Source organism: Salvelinus fontinalis, chromosome 3, assembly GCF_029448725.1.
Source record: "Salvelinus fontinalis isolate EN_2023a chromosome 3, ASM2944872v1, whole genome shotgun sequence".
Lineage (NCBI taxonomy): Eukaryota > Metazoa > Chordata > Actinopteri > Salmoniformes > Salmonidae > Salvelinus > Salvelinus fontinalis.
The window spans coordinates 58,884,604-58,906,495 of record NC_074667.1 but is presented as its reverse complement, the minus strand read 5'-3'; the positions used below and the strand labels follow the sequence as shown (position 1 = coordinate 58,906,495).

The following is a 21,892-nucleotide window of genomic DNA, read 5'->3' as shown; positions in this document are numbered from 1 at the left end:
CAATACACCGGGGATGTTCAGTTCTGGTCCTGGAGGGCCGAAACACTTCTGGTTTTGGTGTCTACCTGGTAGTTAATTGCCCTCACCTGGTGTCCCAGGTCTAAAACAGTCCCTGCTTAAAAGAAGAGGATGAAAACCAGAAGCGTTCCGGCCCTCCGGGACCGACATTGAACACTCCTGAAATAGACACACACACACACACTTACTTGGCCTCTGGGTCGTACTCAGACCAGATCCTCTTGAACTCGTCCAAGTGGTGAGGACCCAGGATGGACCAATCGCGAGTAAGGTAGTCAAAGTTGTCCATGATGACCGCCACAAACAAATTGATAATCTAGCACAACAGAACAAACAGGATCAGAGCAGGATAGCGACGGACTGTGTCTACATCCGCAGTCTGTGTGAGCGTACGTGTGGAAATGTACGTGTGTGTGTATGTGTATGTATGCTGCGTGGATATGTGTTCCGTGTCTGTTTGTGTGTGTGTGTGTGCTGTGTGTATACGTGTGTATAGAGTATATGCGGTGTGTATACGTGTGTATAAAGTATATGCTGTGTGTATACGTGTGTATAAAGTATATGCTGTGTGTATAAAGTATACGCTGTGTGTATAAGTGTATTTATGCACCAGGAAGGCACAGAGCATGTAGAAGCTGATGAAGTAGATGTAGGCGAAGCTGGCGCCACAGGTCATCTCCTCCCCAGGGTTGTAGTCCGACTCTGGGTCACACAGCTTTCCCGAAATACACGACAACATGATCTCCTGCCACGCCTCGCCCGTGGCACACCTGGGACAGAAACATGACTCGTCAGATACCTCAGCGTAACCTTCAAGGCAACCTACTCCCAAGCATGTTACGTCATCGACGTATCTCCTCGCGCCGCGCTACACCTGGGACAAAAACGTGACTCGTCACGTCGAATGAGTCAGCATAACCGTAACCTATCCACAACCCATCCATAACCTTTGCACAACCACATCTCCTGATGAAGGCCTAAAGACCAAAATGTTGTTAATAAAGTACATTGATTGCAGATTCTCTTTTACCTTTAGCTGGACATGTTCTAATCGCTACATATCCGACCTACAACGTCTGCGTGAACTCTGACCCTGTAACCCCCCCCACCCCCCACCCGACCCCCACAGACCTGAAGAGCAGCAACACGGCCTGAGGGAAGGTCTGGAAGTTGTTGTTCCGGTTGATGTGGGTGCCGTCCACCATGGCTATCTTCCCAAACACCTGAAACAAACAGTATAGATAGACAAGGACAAGGGTTCGTTTTCATACTGCGTGAGGAATAGGGCTGCGTTCAGAAGGGCATGCAATGGAAACCGTTTTTTAAACCTTTTGCAAAAGAAACTGAAAATGAGTGTTTCTTCAATGAACACGTCCAGGTAGTCTCTTCTGAATTCAATCAGGTTTTTTCCCCCGTTTGGTACCTTATGAACATGACCCAGGTGTACTGCTGCTCCTTATGAAGAGGTTTAGTGGGGCTGTTGCTGTGAGACTGACTGGAGGATTAAGCTGGTTTGGGTGGCGAATGGTTTAGTCGCAAATAGCTGTTTCAGTGACTCACCTGCATGCCAATGACTGCATAGATGAAGAAGAGCATGGCGATCAGAAGGGCAACATATGGCAGAGCCTGGAGAGTGAGAGACAGAGAGAGACAGAGACAGAGACAGAGAGAGAGACAGAGACAGAGAGAGAGAGAGAGAGAGAGAGAGAAACGAGCGAGAGAGGGATAGAGAGAGAAAGAGAGGGCAGAGAAAGAGAGAGGAGCGAGAGAGAGAGAGAGGAGCGAAAGAGGGATAGAGAGAGAAAGAGGTCAGCGAAAGAGAGAGGAGTGAGAGAGAGAGAGAGAGAAAGAGAGAGAGAGGGATGAGCGAGAGAGGGATAGAGAGAAAGAGAGGGCAGAGAAAGAGAGAGAGAGGAGCGAGAGAGAGAGAGGGCAGAGAAAGAGGGAGAAAAAGAGAGAGAGAGAGAGGAGTGAGAGGGATAGAGAGAGAAAGTGAGGGAAGAGAAAGAGAGAGAGAGGAGCGAGAGAGGGATAGAGAAAGAGGTCAGAGAGAGAAAGAGAGGGAGATAGAGAGAGAAAGAGAGGGCAGGGAAAGAGATAGAGGGTGAACAAGGGACCAGAGTTAGTTCAGTGCATTAACAGCCTGGTAAATGAGTGATGAGTTATCAGGGGCGTGGTCGTCCTCACCTGGAAAGACTTGATGAAGGTCCACAGGAGGGTGCGGATCCCCTCCCCTCTGCTCAGCAGTTTGACCAATCGCATGACTCGGAAGAGGCGGAAGAAGGTGATGGAGATGCGAGCGTTGTCCTCCGTGTTCTGTAGGGGGCGGAGGCAGCGTCAGAGGGCCGGAGTGTGTGTGTGTGAGTGAGTGTGTACACAGGGAACCTGGCTGTGCTTCAATGCCATGGACAAGCACTTAACAGTACTCAGCGTACTACACGCAGGTAGACTTAGTCCAATTGCGATCCTAAAGGTCTACTGAGGCTGAGATGTGAGATACACACGAGCTGATTCAGCGTACCGCATCTTGACATCGCCTAAAATCTCTCCGTGAACCTGTGACTTTTGAGACAACCGAGGGTTGCTCGAGGGATGGGGACTACGTGACGTAGGTAACATGAACTAATCCTCGATCAACTGGAACAAGTTAACTACGGAACTACAGATCCGTCTAGGAAAGAGGATTAAAAGAGGCTTTAGAAGTCCCCAGTATATTTCACATTCCTTTAAGTATTCCCGGTAGGGACATCAAGACACTTCCTCTCAAAACCAGGCGAATCCCGGACTTGTTGCATGTAGAAGGGCAGGTTTTTTTTCCAACTCTCTCCTCGGCGACCACCAGCCACTTCACACATCTGTTCTATCACGGAGGAGAGGTTGGGAAAACCCAGTACAACCTGACTGACAGGAGTTTAAAGTGACAGGGTGGGAGTTGTTGTCCCCTACGCAGGACGGCTGAAGCTGATAGGCATCTACATCTACGGGGCTGGTCGTGAAGCTCTACCAGGAGCCCTGCTACAGTACAGCCCTACAGGGGAGGAGAGGGACAGGACCGCATGCCGTAGGGAGAGAAAACCTTGCCATAACTCGACTGGACACATCAGCACAAGCATGGTAACCCCCCGGTCCAGAGTCACTGCATGCGGAGTCACAGTGGGTACCCCCCCCCACCCGTGAGGTCAGCCAGGAGGAGTCAAATGTCATAGCAGAGGTCATGACCCCAAACCCAGGTGTCATCCACGGTTCGCCGCCCCACGCAGGGGCCACATGGCACGGCGGAGACCATGCGGCGGTGTCAGCGCTACAAACGTGAGGAGGAGCGGAGAGAACCCGCCCTCGCCATGGGGGATGCACACCGCCACGTTTGAGTGATCGACACACTCTCCTTCAAAAAACAACATGCCCAAACGAAAAACGGGGATATGAAGAGCAAAAAAGCCAAAGCAAACTGACTCAAACCAACAGAAAATACAACCAAAAATAACTGTCAAAACCCCAAACCAAACTGTTCTCAGAATGGAAAGCAAACTTTTTAATTGCATAAATTAAAAAGGCGAGGTTATACAAGAGGCCATGTAGAGGATTAGAGGAGGTTACATAGATAGAAGACAAAAGAAATAAACAAGCAAATCAACATAGACCAATGAAAACCCAGAGAAGAGCGGGCAAGGCCCTGATTGGGGGGGAAGAGCATCTTACCCCCGACTCATCCACCTGAGGAGCCTCCGTTGGCTTTAAAAATCAAAGACCTGTGTTAATGACTCGCACAACGTTATCACAACGTTATCACAACGTTATCACAGCGTTATCACAGCGTTATCACAGCGTTATCACAGCGTTATCACAGCGTTATCACAGCGTTATCACAACGTTATCACAACGTTATCACAACGTTATCACAGCGTTATCACAGCGTTATCCCTTACACTTGCACACTTGATCGCAACGTCATCAACATGTTTAAGACGTACGCACCCTTAAACACTCACACTTAACCACATATACCATCACACTTAAAAAAACGAGCGTTGCGCTGGAGACCGACACACAACATTGTCTCGACACTTGACGTTTACACACCGCTTATGTAACACTGAAAGACCGGACTCACGCACACCTAAATCACAACCCCTATGTAACATAACGCTAAGGACACAACGAACAGAATCTCAGCACTTTAAACGTTTAAGACTGTCAGACAACATACAGTTCGGCTTAACAACTTCTACGTGGTGCTTACGTTGCATTTAAGACCGGCATACAACATGAAGGCGGTGTAACACGTGAGGTAACGTTTACGACTGAACCACGACTTCATCACTCACTGTGTGATGGTAACGTGTGTTTTTAGTGGGTGAAAGAAAAGCTTGTGGCTGGACACATGGATCACGTTGGAACAATGTTTATGAAACAACATTTGACTGACGCTGATTCTTATTATGACGCTTATGGGTAGGACGGTTCCAAACGTAACGTTAACCCCGACTATAACAGCGTTGCTATAGCGACTGTCACACAACCCATATATAACCCATTCCTATCAGTCAACAGGTCATACTACTAGTGCTTCTGTAACTATGGTAACCAATAAACAACCTTTCCTCCACTCATGTAATGTCACTGTTGGCTTTTGGCTTGTCATCAGTATATGATTCAGAACTCATTCAGAATTTGTACTTCAACCTTTCCAGTATGTCACTTAAGGAATACTGTTTTTGGGACTGTGTTAACATTGGACTAATGAAAGAAATAGCAAAATATCGTTTTTGAGTGGATTTTTCCTTTAAGGCTGAAAATCATCAATCTTACGCTAACTCACACTCTCCGTTTCTCCCGCCCACAAATCCACACGAACGCGCGGCACACAAATCCACACAAACACATCGACACACATTTAGTAAAACATCACACACAAAGTTAGTCATATTGTATTAGTCAAAACGCTTTAAAATGCAGCTGTCAACACCTATATGGGAAAACAGTATATTCCTCATCAAAACACCGCTGTGAAAACAGAGAACTGTGAGAGAAACTGTGAACCACTGTACGCTTTCAGGTGTATGACTTCACAGCAACAGTACAGAAACAACACTGAGTGATGTCATCAACAGGGGGACAGTAAGAGTAGAGTAACTCCAGTCAGACACGGCTTCAGGTCATCCATCTCCCGCAGTGGCTCACACTGAACAACAGGAACGTTACGGGGTGCCGGAACGAGCAAAGCGTCACAACGCGTGGAATAATAACGCTTGGGGAGGTTCTCTAGATAATCCTGGCCAACCTGCAGCGTTTGACGGGGCGTGCGTTCGGCATTGCCACCTCGCCGCAGACAAGCGCCGCACATGTACACGCGAGACAAGTTTCGATGATGAGGAGGAGCCGTCAGTGATATCTGTCAGCGTCGCACGCAGCAAAACCCCCCATGCGAGTCAACAGTCAGTGCCCTGCATCAGAGTCGCCGCTAGAGGACGCTCTCACGGTCCAGTGCGGAGAGAGTAAAAGAGATCAAGGGAGAGAGAGAGAGAGAGAGAAGAGGGGGAGAGGAAAAGGGGAGAGAGAGGGGGGGGGGGAGAGGAGGGAGAGAGAGAGGGTTCGGGGGTAGGGAAAGAGGGAGGGAGCAAGAGAAAGAAAGTGAGAGAAGCAGAATAGTTGGAGGAAGAGAGCGGTGAGAGATCAAGTGACAGAGAAGTACAGAGAGAACGAGAGAGAGAGAGAGATGTCATGCACCTGACTGAAGGCTACACACCTGGACCTGCTCTACAACGTGAGCTTTAAGAGCTTCACTACATGGGAAGACAGAACAGAAGACAGAGAGACAATCACTCACAGAGACACAAACGCACGATCAACAAAGAACCTCAGACTCAGCTACCGCGTTGATGGAACCACCAGAGATTACGGTCATCAGATCTGCTTATGGCCTGGCTATAAGTGCTCTGTTTCTTCCGTGAGGCTCACACTGATTGTGAATGACTGTTAGTGAAGCCTGATGCGGGCTACTTTGCCTGTGTTTCTACTTTTGACCCTGGTCGAACTTTGATATTGATTGCGCTGCTTTAATTGTGTTACTTCTGCTTAGGAAGAACACGCTGCAGAAAGAAATAGAATGTAAAAGTCAATCCAATATTAAATCGCCACTGTCTGTACATTCTATTTCATTCTATTTCTATGTTGCAGCATTGTGCCGGGTGAACAACATGCCCTAGCTGTGCTCTGAACTCCAGAGCCATTTTGTCTGGAGGGGAAAATAGACAAGGGAGGTGTGGCGAGAGAGAAGGGTCAAACTTCACAAAGGGTCACAAAAGGTCAGTGAGCAGGCGGACTGACCGGTGAGGGGCCCATCGCCATTTGTGTGTGAGGGAGGGAGGGGGAGGGGCATGGGGAGGACGCTAGGGGGACGGGGTGAACACCTGACACTTTCCCAGCATGCATCAGGAGAGGAGGTACACAGTCCACTGTGATTGGGTAACAACAATCAGGCCACACGTGAAATGGGCAGCTATAGTATAGCCATGCGTGGACATAGATCCTAGAACAGAAGTTAAAACAGCCCAACTGAATGGAGTGTCTATCCGTCTATCTGTGAAAGACAGTGAGGCAGAATGGCAGCATGCAAACCAACAGCCAATGGGAGACACACACACACACACACACACACACACACACATACACACATCCAACATATGTATGTTAAACACAGACAACACACATACCAGCTCTCACACAGAGTCATGCACTAACACATTCATATCCACATAAAACAGAAACACAGTCACTGACACACTGACATATGGTGACTCCAGAGAAACAGCACTGAAAGTAGAGCACTAAGAGAGAGAGAGAAAGAGAGAGAGTGTGAGAGAGAGACAGAGAGAGTAAGAGTTAGAGCGAGACAGAGAGAGAGTGCGAGTGAGAGCGAGACAGAGAGAGAGAAAGAGAGAGAGAGAGAGCGAGACAGAGAGCGAGACAGAGAGAGAGAGTGAGAGAGCGAGACAGAGAGAGAGAGAGCGAGACAGAGAGAGAGTGCAAGTGAGAGCGAGACAGAGAGAGAGTGCGAGTGAGAGCGAGACAGAGAGCGAGAGTGAGACAGAGAGAGAGAGAGAGAGGGTGAGAGAGAGAGTGAGAGAGTGAGAGAGCGAGACAGAGAGAGAGAGAGAGAGACAGAGAGAGAGAGAGCGAGACAGACAGAGAGAGAGCGAGAGAGACAGAGAGAGAGAGCGAGACAGAGAGAGAGAGAGATCGAGACAGAGAGAGAGAGCAAGACAGAGAGAGAGAGAGATCGAGACAGAGAGAGAGCGAGACAGAGAGAGAGAGAGAGCGAGACAGAGAGAGAGAGAGCGAGAGAGAGACAGAGAGAGAGAGAGACAGAGAGAGAGACAGAGAGAGAGAGACAGAGAGAGAGACAGAGAGAGAGACAGAGAGAGAGAGACAGAGAGAGAGAGAGACAGAGAGAGAGAGGGAGAGAGAGAGAGAGACAGAGAGAGAGAGGGAGAGAGAGAGGGAGAGAGCGAGCGAGAGGGAGAGAGAGAAAAAGAGAGAGATTGAGGGAGAGAGCGAGACAGAGAGAGAGGGAGAGAGGGAGAGTTGAGCAGTGAAGCTCTGCAACACCGCACCTATAATCTACTATGAAAATGTGTATGAGTGAGAGTGTGTGTATTCATTGACAACGGGTACATGTGACATGCACTGACATACTGTATGTACATTATTGACATTGTGTACAGTGTGCACACTGCACGGTGCCGCATGTGACTTAAGAGAGTGTTGCGTTAGTAGAGTTAAGTTAGTCGCGGTCGCTTTTCAACAGAGCACTACCCGACCAGGCTATGCAGAGAACGTTCCGCCAGTAGTCTGCTACGGTAATTCTAAGTAGTAGTCACCCACCGTTTGACCCTGTCTTGGCAGACTAACTCAACCAGGCCTAAGTACTGACAGATCCTGAAGCATGGTCGACAGATATCCCTCTAGGTTTTGCTTAATAGTTACATCATCTCAGAACATTTCTTTACAAACGCCATTTTTTTTGGTTTGTTGCCCAAACTGACAAAACGTTCGATGACTCATTTAGAGTTTCCTAATCCATTATCAGTGTGAAGGGATTCGCGAAGACAAAGTTGTTTACGAAACAAATTAACACGCAAAAAGGGATGAGTTGGATCCTTGCCATACTAGCCTCTACAAGTTTCTATGGAAACAGAACGAACAAGAGCTCAAGGGTTAGACGACCAAGCGGACACAACAAGCGACATCGCACGGCTCGTAACCCGTCTACAGATCGCCATGGTTACAGCGTGTGGGACACCTCTGTTGGGAAACGTCCGGGTGCACCGAGGCATCGCAGCACTCGCTTCAACAATCAAACAATCAAACATGTCACCACGTCGTACCGTACCACGCAGTAGGAATGCGTTGCACACGGCCTGAGTGTCAGAATAAACAGAAGCTGCTGTACAACGGAGGTCAGGGGGTTCATTTTCATAGCGACATGTTTCTACCAGACAGGAGAGTACAAGACAAGAATTACAAGAAGACTGAAGCCGTACAGAGGAAGCCAATAGAACCACTAGCAGACTGAAAACCAATAGAGTATATATTGCCGAACAGAATATCAGTTGAGACACATAAACAGTACATTTCCTAATATAGCGATCTGAATCCGTTTCAGGCCAACTATGAAGTGATGAGCAGCAGCAGTGTAGTACCAACTAGCTAACATAGGGGGCACTGTGGGCCTAATGTAAAATAATATAGAATCCACGAGGGGAGAGGGAGACTGACATGAGGAAGACGCTGGGATTTACTCTCTCGGTCTAATGTTCACCCGACGTAAATCTAAGCGTCTTCCTCAACCCCAGGGACACTCGTAGGAATAATACTGGTGCTACTGGCACTCTGGCTTCATTGTAAGGCTTCAGTTTCACAGAAGAGGCAGAAAAGGTGGTACTTACATTCACTTCAGTGATAGCAATATCAACGACGCTACCAACTACAATTAAGGCATCAAACGTGTTCCACGCATCAGTGAAATAGTGCTGTTACGGCGGGCCGCAACACACAAGGGGATGAGAGGGGGGTGAGGAATTTGAGAGAGAGAGAGAGAGAGAGAGGAGAGAGAAGAGGAGTACAGTGTGTGGATAGGAGCATGTACGGGAGGCAGCAGGGAGGGCCAGAGAAGGAGAGAAGACAGACAAAGAGAAAAAGAAGCCATCAAGACCTGAATAATCAATACCAGAGAGAGAGTTACCGACAGAGGCCCTTTGGTAACAGAGGAGCTGAAGTCAGCAGAAACAGCAGCCCGTATAACCTAAGGCCAGGGGTGTGTTCAGTGAGGCGAAACATCCAGAACGTTCCCTTTCCCTTTAGAAAATGTTACATTACAATGAACTCCTCTACCCGACAGACGATCACAGCTGTTCAAGCTGTTCACAGCTGTTCAGACGATCAATGAATTTATACAGTGTTTACAGTCATTACCCAAATTGTTTGGCACCCCTTGGTAAAGATGAGCGTACGGAAAATATGAAAAGAGATCTCTTTGGCGACGAAAGAAGGATGCATAGAAAAGAACCTCATACCTACTGTCAAATATTGTGGTGGATCTTTGATGTTATGGGGATATTTTGCTTCCACTGGTCCTGGGGCCCTTGTTAAGGGCAACGGGAGCATGAACTTTACCAAGTACCAGGACATTTTAGCCAAAAACCTGGTTGCTTCTGCCAGGAGGCTGGATCTTCCAACCCGACAATAACCCGAGGCACACATCAAAATCCACAAAGAAATTGTTAATTGACCACAAAACCTTGCGTTTCAGGCCACGGTATTAGGGCAAAAAGGCCTTATGAGACATGTAATGTATCGTCATAAAGAATTATAAAGATAACATTCGCCTAGGAACTCACTTGGCGAAGGCCACAGGACTGAAAAGGAACACATTCAATGTATCTGTTACTAGCAAATGCAGTCGTGGGTGGTGACTCCACAATTCAGCGGGCAAGGCAAAGGAAGGATTATATTGTAGGCGTCGCTTAGTGGGGGCGTTACTCAAAATCTGGACCGCCCACAGGGTCACAGTGACGCTATTGTTTTGAGTAATGACTCGTCAAAAGTTTTGAGTCGTGTTTACAGTTTACAGTGTAGGCGGGGGGTTAAGTGGTGAGGTTTAATACGAAAATACTGTATTACCTTAACTAGTAGGGAGCTACTGGCGTCATTTCAGTTACTTTCAAACAATATCTGCATGTTAAGTGCATCTACTCCAATGTAGGACTGTATTGTCAACGACTGGGTGTAACACAAATGTGATCTATAAATGTTAATGTGTTTGAAAGTTAGGTTGGCCACTTATTAGTGTTTCAGAGACATGCTCTAGTAGGTGACAGTCACACACAGAGAGAGAGAGAAAAAGAAAGAAAGAAAAAGAGAGAGGGAGAGAGAGAAAAAAAAGAGAGAGAGAGAGATAAAGATATAGAGAGAGAGAGAAAAAGAGAAAGAGTCCTGTCTCTAGGCACTGCAGTACTGCACCACACCAGTCAGTCTCTTACTGGGTCCCGGTCCTTATCCTCAACAACTAATAATAATAAAGGTACTGTACACACAAGAACCAAAGACACCTGCAAACCTAATGGGCCAAATGTGCAGAATTAAACGGCATCTACGTATGTGAGATGTGTGTCCATCTGTGTGCACACGTGCATGCATCTGTGTGTGTGTGTGTGTGTCTGTGTGCAGGCGTGTGTCCTTACCCTGGGTTTGAAGGCGATGAGTTTGAGCACCATCTCCGCAGCGAAAACAGCAGTGAAGACCATGTTGAGGATGTCCATTACATAGTTAAATGTCGCAGACTGGCCATAGTGCTACAGACAGGAGAGTGATAGAGAGGGAGGGTGGGAGGGAGGGAGAGAGAGAGACAGATAGACAGAGACAGAAGCACACAGAAACAGACACAGACAGACAGAGAAAGACAGCGAGACAGACAGAGACAGATAGAGATAGACAGAGACAGACAGAGAAATACAGAGATAGACAGAGATAGACAGAGATACAGACAGATAGAGACAGACAGACAGAGACAGACAGAGATAGAGACAGACACAGACAGATAGAGACAGACAGAGATAGAGACAGACAGAGACAGACAGAGACAGATCGATAGACAGAGACAGACAGAGACAGATTGACAGAGACAGACAGACAGAGACAGACAGAGACAGACAGAGACAGACAGAGACAGAGATAGACAGAGATAGACAGAGATAGAGACAGACAGAGACAGAGACAGACAGGCAGACAGACAGACAGACAGAGAGAGAGGGGTGGACGTAGAGAAAGTGCAGATGTAAGTGCCAAATATTGTCTAGAAGAATAAAGAGGTTGCACAAAGCACTAGGAAGCTGAGATGCTCAGGGGTTGTACTGCAGGAGATTGCCTAACAGTGAATGCTGCTACACAACTAGGGCCTTATGAACGGGTTGGGTTGAGCCTCTTCTTACCTGCACAGCCAGGCAGAGTGTGTTGAGCATGATGAGGACGAACATGATGTACTCAAACCCGGTGGAGTTGACCACGTACCAGAACTTATACTGGTAGGGGTTCTTAGGGATGTACCTCCTCAACGGATGGGCCTTCAGGGCATACTCCACACACTGACGCTGTAGAACACACGGGGAGGCAGGTAGCCTCGTGGTTAGAGCGTTGGGCCAGTAACCGAAAGGTTGCTGGATCGAATCCCTGAACAAGGCAGTTAACCCACTGTTCCCTTTTAGGCTGTCATTGTAAATAAGAATTTGTTCTTAACTAACTTGCCTAGTTAAATAAAGGTTACATTTAAAAAATAATTAAAACACACACGGTTATACACTACATACCTGTACACATAGTATAGAGTACTTAAGCAATAAGGCACGAGGGGGTGTGGTATATAGGCAATAAACCACGGCTACATGGCCAATAAACCTGTTCTTACGCACGACGCAAAGCAGAGTGCCTGGATACAGCCCTTACCCGTGGTATATTGGCCATATACCGCCAAGGTGCCTTACTGCCACCATAAACTGGTTACCAACGTAATTAAAACAATGAAAATGACTTTCTGTCATACCCATGGTGTAAACTGGGTGGTTCGAACTGGGTGGTCTGTTATAAACTGGGTGATTTGAGCACTGAATGCTGATTGGCTGACAGCCGTGGTATATCAGACCGTATACCAAGGGTATGACAAGAAGGATATTTTTACTGCTCTAATTATGTCGGTAACCAGTTTATAATGACAATAAGGCTGTCACGACTTCTGCCGAAGTCGTTGCCTCTCCTTGTCCGGGCGGTGTTCGGCGGTCGACTTCACCGGTCTTCTAGTCATCATCGATCCATTTTTCATTTTCCATTGGTTTTGTCTTGTCTTCCCACACACCTGTTGTCAATCCCATTCATTACCTGTTGTGTATTTAACCCTCTGTTTCCCTTCATGTGTTTGTCAGAGATTGTTCGTTGTCAAGTGTTGTGTGTTTTGTGTATAGGTGTGCGATGGGTCTTCGTACCCAGATTTTGTATTATATTTTTCTGTGAGTGTTATGGAGCTAATTACTGGGACTTTTATTAAAGTACTCCATGCTACACTCTATTTTGACTCTCCTGCGCCTGACTTCCTCTGCCACTTATACACGCCATTGTGACAAAGGCACCTCGGGGGTTTGTGATATATGGCCAATATACCACGGCTAAGGGCTGTGTCCAGGCACTCCGCGCTGCAACGTGCGAAAGAACATCCCTCAGCCGTATATATTGGCCATATACCACACCCCCTCGGGCCTTACTGCTTAAATATACCACGGCTTTCAGCCAATCAGCATTCAGGGCTCGAACCACCCGGTTTATAAACACAAACATAGCATAGCAACACACTCAGAACACTTACCCAGTGTGGGAGAACTGCTAGTCTAGACATGTAGTGCCACACAACTCATAGTCACACATAGACACACAAACAGACACACACATAGACACCGCATGAACACACACACACACACGTGTTCACGAACACACACGCACGCCCAGGGAATTGTTTTTCTGACCTGGTTCTTATCCAGCTCACAGTTCTTGTACTCTTTCTCTCCCTGCTCCTGAAATGTAACGATGACGAAACCCACGAAGATGTTCATCATGAAGAAGGCGATGATGATGATGTAGATGATGAAGAAGATGGAGATCTCGATGCGGTAGTTGTAGATGGGACCCAGGTTCTCCCTGTTCGAGTCTATGGCCTTGTAGAGCAACCTGAGAGAGTGGAGAGAGAGAGGAGAGAGAAAAAGAAAGAGAAAAAGAGAGAGAGAGATAGATAGATAGATAGATAAAGTGAGAAACAGAGAGAGCGAGAGAGAAAAAGAGAGAGAGATAGACAGAGCGAGAGAGAAAAAGAGAGAGAGAGATAGACAGAGCGAGAGTGAGAAACAGAGAGAGCGAGAGAGAAAAAGAGAGAGAGAGAGAGATAGACAGAGCGAGAGAGAGCGAGAGTGAGAAACAGAGAGAGCGAGAGAGAAAAAGAGAGAGAGAGATAGATAGAGCGAGAGAGAGAGAGCAAGAATGAGAAACAGAGAGAGAGAGCGAGAGAGAAAAAGAGAGAGAGAGAGATAGACAGAGCGAGAGAGAGAGCGAGAGAGAGATAGACAGAGCGAGGGAGAGAGAGAGAGCAAGAATGAGAAACAGAGAGAGAGAGCGAGAGAGAAAAAGTGTGGGTGTGAGGAGCGAGAACACACGTTTGTTTAACTTCTGTTTTTTTTTTATACACAAAAGGCAAAAAATATGAAGGTGTATTATATTGTATATGGGTGTATAATATGAGTGGGTGTGTCTTACGAAGGCCAGCCCTCGAAGGTAGACACAGTGAACAGAGCCATCATGGCCATGAGCACGTTGTCAAAGTTGAACTCGCTGTTGTGCCACACTCTCTTATGGAGGAACGGCTGGTTCACGTCCCCGTCCTTATAAAGGATGTAGGTGCCCCTGGGAGGTTAGAGGTCAAGAGGACACAGGGGTTAGAGGTCAGAGGTCCGGATATAGGATTCGTCCTATGATGTACCGTACGTAAAGAACATATTGTGAATGTTGTGAATATGTCCGTCTATGCGCAACACGCTCAAATGAAAGACGCTGCAGAACACCTACTGTACAGTAAATGTAAGTATTTCAGATACAAAATGGATGGTGTCAGTTTGCTGTGTGTAGATGGACAAAGGCGTCAAAAAAACAACTGACTTGCAATCGTCGGGGCCAGACTTGGCTTCGTCCGTGCAGCGGTAAAACTTCCCCTGCAAAGCAAACACAACACGTTCTTCTAAACGGTACTGCTACAAAACGAACCCTCAAGGTCGGGGATTTACTGAAGCTACGATGCCATTGACATCGCAATCCGTGTTAACGGTGCTGATCTTAGAGCCGGGTGTTACGGTGTTGACCTTGAACAGCTGCACTCCTATGCAGGCGAACATGAACTGCAGCAGCGTGGTGACGATCATGATGTTACCGATGGTCCGGATGGCCACGAACACACACTGGACCACGTGCTGCAGGGGTCAAAGTTCAAATGTCAGCAGCTACTGAGCAGTGAGATGGCATTACGTTGGCGAAAGGTCAATATATGTCAAACACGTAGGAAGAAGGAGGTACAGCGACGACGCAGTTCTAGAAAGTCGGTAAAAAAAAAAAAAAAGTACATTTTTTTTGCAACAAACTGTCCCAGGTTTACTGCTCTTGTTCTACAAATACTACGGCAAGTAATATGGTACTGAAAGAGAAGGAGTAGGATGTATAACGTTTTAGGATGAGGCAGTACTGTACCTTGAGGCCCTTGGCTCGGTTGATGGCCCTCAGGGGCCTGAGCACTCGCAGGACTCTCAGAATCTTCACCACTGAGATGGCGGAGGACCTAAAAGACATCACAGGAACTCCCTGTCAGAAACAAACTCGCCCTCTCTAAACACAACCATTCATTGCCATAATCAAACTTGACCGTGTCCATAAAAAAAACACGACGTGATAGGACGGGAGATGGAACAAAGGGCGAGGGACAATGGGTGAGGAATATGAGGATGAAGACAGAGAGAGAGAGAGAGAGAGAGAGAGAGAGAGAGAGAGAGAAACATAAATAGTGTGGGTGGAGGGTAGCAGCAGGTACTGACTGGATGCAGAAGGAGACCAGGGAGACCCCCACCACCAGCAGATCCAGCAGGTTGAAGGTGTTCCTACAGAACGCCCCTTTATGGAGGAACGCTCCGTATGTGGTCATCTGGAGGGAAGGGCACAGCGAGTTAGACGGGGTAAGAGACACTTAGAAAATACACAGAAATACACACATCGACACGCACATCCGCACAAACAGGGACACACACGAGTACCCAAATACACAGTGGTACACCGCAAGACAGACAGAAACACCTACACAGATATATATAGTGGTAGAAACACTCACTCCCCTCAAACCCACATACACCCACATACAGTATTTCCACACTCTTGTAGAACACTCTATTTCAGGGTGGCGAGCTCGGACTCAGACTCAGTAAAACAGGAAGTTAGCAGCTACCGTCGCCACCCCGCGGCACCGTGGTACATGAATGTGGTAGTAAGTCATTCACTTCACAATCGGCTAATAACAGGGTCACCCGCGGCAACAAATCGTGCAGTTTGTTGCCGAGCCGAGGGCAAATATTATATCTACCACCTGAGAGAAATGACAGGATTGAACGGCCTACCGGTTGGAAAACCCCATGTCCTTACTGACACATTCATGTATGGCCGTTTCCCTTAAAGCACATTCCTTCATGTTCTTTAACAGCTCACAGTCTAAAGGGGTAATAGAGCAGCTCCACTTTAAAAAAATAAAAAAACGTCAGACTTCAGCAGGCAGAGAAGTAAACAACGCAGCGAAAGGAAGTCTTGTTCAAATCATAAAAGAAAAGGATTCATTGTCCTGAGTGCGTGTAAATGTAGAGACCAGCTGGCGCTAGAGGAAAGCACTGCTAACGCAGCAGGATCAAACTGAGCTGGGTCGTCTTCATTCGGCACCAAACGTGGAAATAAATAACTGAAATGGGGAAGGACGAATCTGAACTGGTCCAATAAGAAACTTGTAGTTTCCCCGCATTCCGTTGCAAAACATGTTGCTACGGTGTGCCGTAATGAATAGGACCCGCAACAGGACTGGGCAGGGTTGGGCTGCCCTCTTAAGGGTTCTGAGGGAAACACTACATTTCTAAGCACTCAGTCAATCTGGGGAAAGCCCATGCTCGACATGAACATGGTTGGTTTGCCCCCTCTTTTATGGCTCAGTATCTGAATAGCAGTCAGTCGGTATGAAACAGAAGCATGGAGTCGGCTTTGACTGGAGATGACCTTAGATGTTTGTTTACAACCCCCCCCCAACACTCCCCAAACGACATCCAGGTCAAAACATCTGTCAAAGCTACATCTCCTAAACGGCACATTGATATCTCTTCCCTTTGCACAAAGAGTTGCATCATTTTTGGAGAGGTGCACAAAAATAGTGTCGTCGGGTCCAAATTCCCAAAACCTTTTCAACTCATTGTTGACTTTTCCCCAAACGTGACAAACACGATGACACCAATCCGGTTTGGTTTGTGCCTTTGATTCCTTCATGGATTATTTGTTTCCTGATTAGCGGGAATTGAACAACTCGTGTGTTCGTTAGTGTGTGTCGTGCTAGTAAGTAATGATGACAGTCGAGGGGCGCGTTCGTAAATTCACTCTGGCTATCTACTCCGATTTCAGAGCACTCTCGTCTGAGTGTGCCAGAGCACAGAATAACTGATTCATTAACTAACGCTCAACACCCGTTGAAAGAGCTTAACAAAATTGTTGCCAGCAGCACAGCTACAGTCACCAACGCTCTGGATAACATGAAAACAGCCTAACCAGCTCTGCTGGGGTGAGTAAAATGGTCAAGAGTGAGGTGTTATTTATGTCTGGAAGTAGCTAGCAAGCTAGCCAACTTTAGCCAGTTAGCTTGGGTGCTTGTGCCGTTGTGAGTTCATAACGCTCGGGATCAACCCAACTCCTCGGCCAGAGCGTCCTGTGTGCGCCTTCTAAACGCGCCGAGAGAGGAACGCTCTGAACTTACTAAAGGACAATCTGACAACGCTCCCGGATTTTACGAAACGCCCAGAGCGCACTCTGGCACTCCAGAGTGAATTTACACAAACACACCCTAGATGTTTTGCTAGTTAAAAGAGGTGCCATGGAGTAAAAAGTGAAAGAATAGAAAAGGAAAAGTGAAACGAGGCAGGAAGTACTGCGGTGGCGGCAGGTGACGCACAGCAAGGCTCTCTGTCGTCATAAGCGAGAGTTACCTTCAACATGATCTCAAATGTAAACATGCTAGTGAAGACGTAATCTGCATAGCCTAGGACCTGGAAGGCAACCAGACGTTGGGAGTGTTACTGCGGGGGGTCAGTTAGTTGACAGCACAGAGAGGCGGACACAGGCCATTTACCTTCAACAGGATCTCAACAGTAAAGATAGCCGTGAAAGCATAGTCAAAGTAACCAAGTATCTGCGAAAAAGCAACGGACATGTTTAACATGGGTTATACAGGTACGTTCATCAGAGACATTCGAGGAAAACAAGTTAGCGTGGGAACCCATGTGTGCAGGAGAGAGCATAGGAAATGACTTAGTATGCATAAACCAAAAAATCCACAGTTTTCCGTATAAGTGAATCAAATCTGTGTATATTACAATATATGTCATAATGCAGTATATATTCATTATATCATTTCATTACGAGCACCTGCACAATGTCATCCACCTACTATCACAATGGCATGTCCTTGTGCAGCTTGAGATTAAGTTATAATGGTGAATATACATCATGATTCCAAAGCCATTGAACCTGCTGCCTAAGAGGATTATGGGGGAAACTTCAGGAAAAGAGTTATCGTTACCGTTAACGTCACTCTTATCCAACTAAATCCTTAAATATGAATACAAAAAAAACGTAAAATAAGCAATAAATATCACAAATCAATACAGAATGTATCTGTACTATGTACTACTATGTAGCTTAACAATTGAAAATCAGTTACTGTCTACTGTGTGTTCCCCATAAATATGACCTAGAATTATTTGAATGTAGACAAGAAGGTTTCTGTACTTACGATGTTGCGTGCGGAGAAGTTGCGTATGGGGTCCTCTGCAGCGAGGGAGACCGAGCTGAGCATGATGAAGACCAGGATGAGGTTGGTGAAGATGTGGTGGTTGATGAGTCTATGACATCCCACCCGGATCCTGAGGAGAACAGAAAACGCACACACCTGCTTAAGAGAGCTCAGAAAAGTGCGCGTCCGTCTGTCTGTCTGCGCGCATGCGTGTGTGCATATTGTGTGTGTGTGTGTGTGTGTGTGTGTGTGTGTGTGACCTACGGGTTGGTCTTGCTGAAGATGAAGAAAGCGCTGCCGTCAGGGATGGGGGTGATCTTCTCCTTCTTGACCAGCTCAGAGATGGCTGGGCGTGGCCCTGCTGGAACCTCTGGCTCCTCCTCCTCCTCTGCTGCACAGGCAGACACACACACAGTGAGAGAGATAGACCACACACACACACACACGTGCACTTGTACGGACACACACACACACACAGGCCTGTACCTGCAGCATTCTCCTCTTCCTCCTCCACTGGTGCCTGTATCCAAAGAAGCAAACGTGATGAGAAGTCACATACAATGATGCTGAATAAACCTGGACCACAATATGTCTGGGGTGGAGTTTTACCTCTTCCTTTTTCTCGTCCTTTTTGTCTCCTGGAGCGTTGAGAGACTCTGCGTCTGCAAGGTTGTCCACAGCGATAGCCAAGAAGACGTTCAGCAGGATGTCTGAGCAAAGTGTTCCGTCAAGGACAGAACCTGAACACACATCTACTGTACCGTAGCGTAGTCCATGGCTAGAGCAACACACTCATATACACGATTCAGAAAAGTCCGGGATGTTCATTGCAACAACGACGGAAGAAACAACCCCAGAGATCTATACTGACGACGTAAAAAAACAGGGTTGTGTTTGCAAGACGACATCTCTGCTCATAAGAACATAACAACTTGTAAGTTGTCCATATCCACCCTGGTGGACCATATCCATAAAGGAGAAACTGTTCAACGAGAGGAACTTAGTTTGTGGTGAAGTCCCATCAAATCAGATTGTGATTACCTGGGCTCAGAGAGATAGAGCTGATAGGATGAGTGTGGTAAGGAAAGGATACAGTTTCCGCAGATGAAGAGGATGATGAAGTAGAAGGAGACGATCATCCCCGAGGAAGAAGGGCCGCCGTACGCCATGATGCCGTCATACATCACGGCGTTCCAGTCTTCACCCGTCAGGATCTGGCCACAACACACCCAAATACACCCGATCATTTTGGATGCTACACACATGGAGGACCTATAATTCGTATGCGATTCTATGGAAACACATACAGCATTCACTAGTAACAAGATGGCGCCGACAGACACGGTCACCCTGTTTCTAGTTCCCAGCCAACTTTGCAGTATATATACCGGTCAAAAGTTTTAGAACACCTACGCATTCAAGTTTTTCTTAATTTTTTACTATTTTCTACATTGTAGGATAATAGTGACGACATCACAACTATGAAACAACACATATGGAATCATGTAGTAACCCCAAAAAAGTGTTAAAAAAAATCAAAATATATTTTATATTCGAGAGTCTTCAAATAGCCACCATTTGCCTTGATTGCAGCTTTGCACAGTCCCAACAGGACAAGGTAAATACCGATGTTCATTGACTACAGCTCAGCCTTCAACACTGTAGTGCTCTCATAGCTCATCACTAAGCTCAGGTCCCTGGGTCTTAACACCTCCCTGTGCAACTGGGACCTGGACTTCCTGACGGGCTGACCCCAAGTGGTGAAAGTAGACAACAACACCTCTGCCACGCTAATCCTCAACACGACGTACCCCACAAGGGTGCGTGCTCAGCCCCTTCTGTACAACCTGTTCACCCATTACTGCGTGGCCGCGCACGTCTCCAACGCAATCATCAAGTTTGCTGACAACACAACAGTGGTAGGCCTGACTACCAACAATGACTAGACAGCCTACAGGGAGGAGGTGAGGGCCCTGGCGGAACGGTGCCAGAAAAATAACCTCTCCCTCAACATCAACAAAACGAAAGAGCTGATCGTGGACTACAGGGCACCGATTGGTCGATGTGTCAAAATTTAAAAAGCATACGGTAAATATCCCTTTGAGCATGGTGAAGTTATTAATTAGGCTTTGGATGGTGTATCAATACACCCAGTCACTACAAAGATACAGGTGTCCTTCCTAACTCAGTTGCCGGAGAGGAAGGAAACTGCTCACCGATTTCACCATGAGGCCAATGATGACTTTAAAACAGTTACAGAGTTTAATGGCTGTGATAGGAGAAAACTGAGGATGGATCAACAACATTGTAGTTACTCCAAAATAGTAACCTATATGGCAGTGAAAAGAAACAAGCCTGTACTGAATAAAAACATTCCAAAACATGCATCCTGTTTTCAAAAAGGCACTTAAGTAATACAAACAGAATGTGGTGAAGAAATTAACTTTTTGTCCTGAATACAAAGCTTTATGTTTGTGGCAAATCCAAAACAACACATCATTGAGTACCACTCATCATATTTTCAAGCATGGTGGTGGTGTCATCATGTTATGGGTATGCTTGTCATTGGCAAGGACTAGAGAGTTTTGTAGGATAAAAAGAAAAGGAATACAGCTATAAGCACAGCACAGCAAGCAAAATCCTAGAGGAAAACCTGGTTCTGTCTCCTTTCCAACAGACACTGGGAGACAATTCACCTTTCAGCAGGACAATAACCTAAAACACAAGGCCAAATCTACACTGGAGTTACTTACCAAGACAATATTGTATGTTTCTGAGTGGCATAGTTACAGTTTGACTTAAATCGTCTTGAAAATCGATGGCTAGACTTGAAACTGGCTTTCTAGCAATGATCAACAATCAACTTGACAGAGCTGGAAGAATTTTAAAAAGAATAATGGGAAAATATTGTACAATCCAGGTGTGCAAAACTCTCACCCAAAAAGACTCACAGCTGTATTTGCGTCTATAAAGTATTAACTGAGGGGTTGTGAATACGTACAGTATTTAAATGAGATATTTCTGTACTTCATTTTTCGAAATACATGTTTTCACTTTGTCATTCTGGGGTATTGTGTCTATGTAGATGAGTGAGACAAAAAATCTATTTAATCCATTTTGAATTCAGGCTGTAACACAACAAAATGTGGAATAAGTAAAGGGGTGTGAATACTTGCTGAAGGCACTGTACATAGAGTCATTGAGCACTGGTCACCTTAATAATGTTTGCATACTGTTTCACCCACTTTATATGTATAAACAGTATTCTAGTCATGGCTCGTCCTATATAACCACTGCTGTACACACCTTTTCTATTCATATAGTGTCCATACTGTCGATACACACCATATTATATTATAATCCGGTCTCAAACACTGCTCATTGCGATATTTCTTAATTTTTTGTACGAATGTTTTTGATTACGTGTTTATAATTTTTTTTAAATTGTATTGCTAGGTATTACTGCATTGTTGGAGCTAGAACCACACGAATTTCGCTGCACCTGCGATAACATCGGCAAATCTGTGTACGCGACCAATAAACGTGGATTTGATTAGTACACCATAACATCCTACTGTAGTTTATATAACATGCCATAGACAGACAATGGGGCATATTACTCTACTTACTTCCTGTAAAACACAGCATACAAGGAAAACAAACAATAGTCCGGCTATGGCTATCCCAGTGAAGCAGTCAAGGGTAAATGCT

General features: G+C 46.3%; 1 protein-coding gene across 4 annotated transcripts in view; it reads right to left on the bottom strand.

Moving 5' to 3' along the window:
- Positions 1-21,892, bottom strand: part of LOC129851208 (voltage-dependent L-type calcium channel subunit alpha-1D-like) — a 45,472-nt gene that overhangs the window by 18,896 nt on the left and 4,684 nt on the right. For 2 of the 4 annotated variants that reach the window (XM_055917591.1, XM_055917593.1), the window contains exons 3-23: positions 19,275-19,395; positions 18,791-18,891; positions 18,668-18,701; positions 18,446-18,572; positions 18,182-18,311; positions 17,376-17,435; positions 15,189-15,295; positions 14,848-14,935; positions 14,466-14,573; positions 14,266-14,318; positions 13,867-14,013; positions 13,086-13,287; positions 11,508-11,666; positions 10,761-10,871; positions 8,967-9,050; positions 3,718-3,750; positions 2,206-2,334; positions 1,579-1,644; positions 1,150-1,241; positions 629-788; positions 207-334 (exon numbers count right to left, since the gene is read on the bottom strand). In XM_055917591.1, the coding sequence (XP_055773566.1) occupies positions 207-334; positions 629-788; positions 1,150-1,241; positions 1,579-1,644; positions 2,206-2,334; positions 3,718-3,750; positions 8,967-9,050; positions 10,761-10,871; positions 11,508-11,666; positions 13,086-13,287; positions 13,867-14,013; positions 14,266-14,318; positions 14,466-14,573; positions 14,848-14,935; positions 15,189-15,295; positions 17,376-17,435; positions 18,182-18,311; positions 18,446-18,572; positions 18,668-18,701; positions 18,791-18,891; positions 19,275-19,395 (2,240 nt within the window). The other 2 variants (XM_055917592.1, XM_055917594.1) reach the window with 2 other exon arrangements.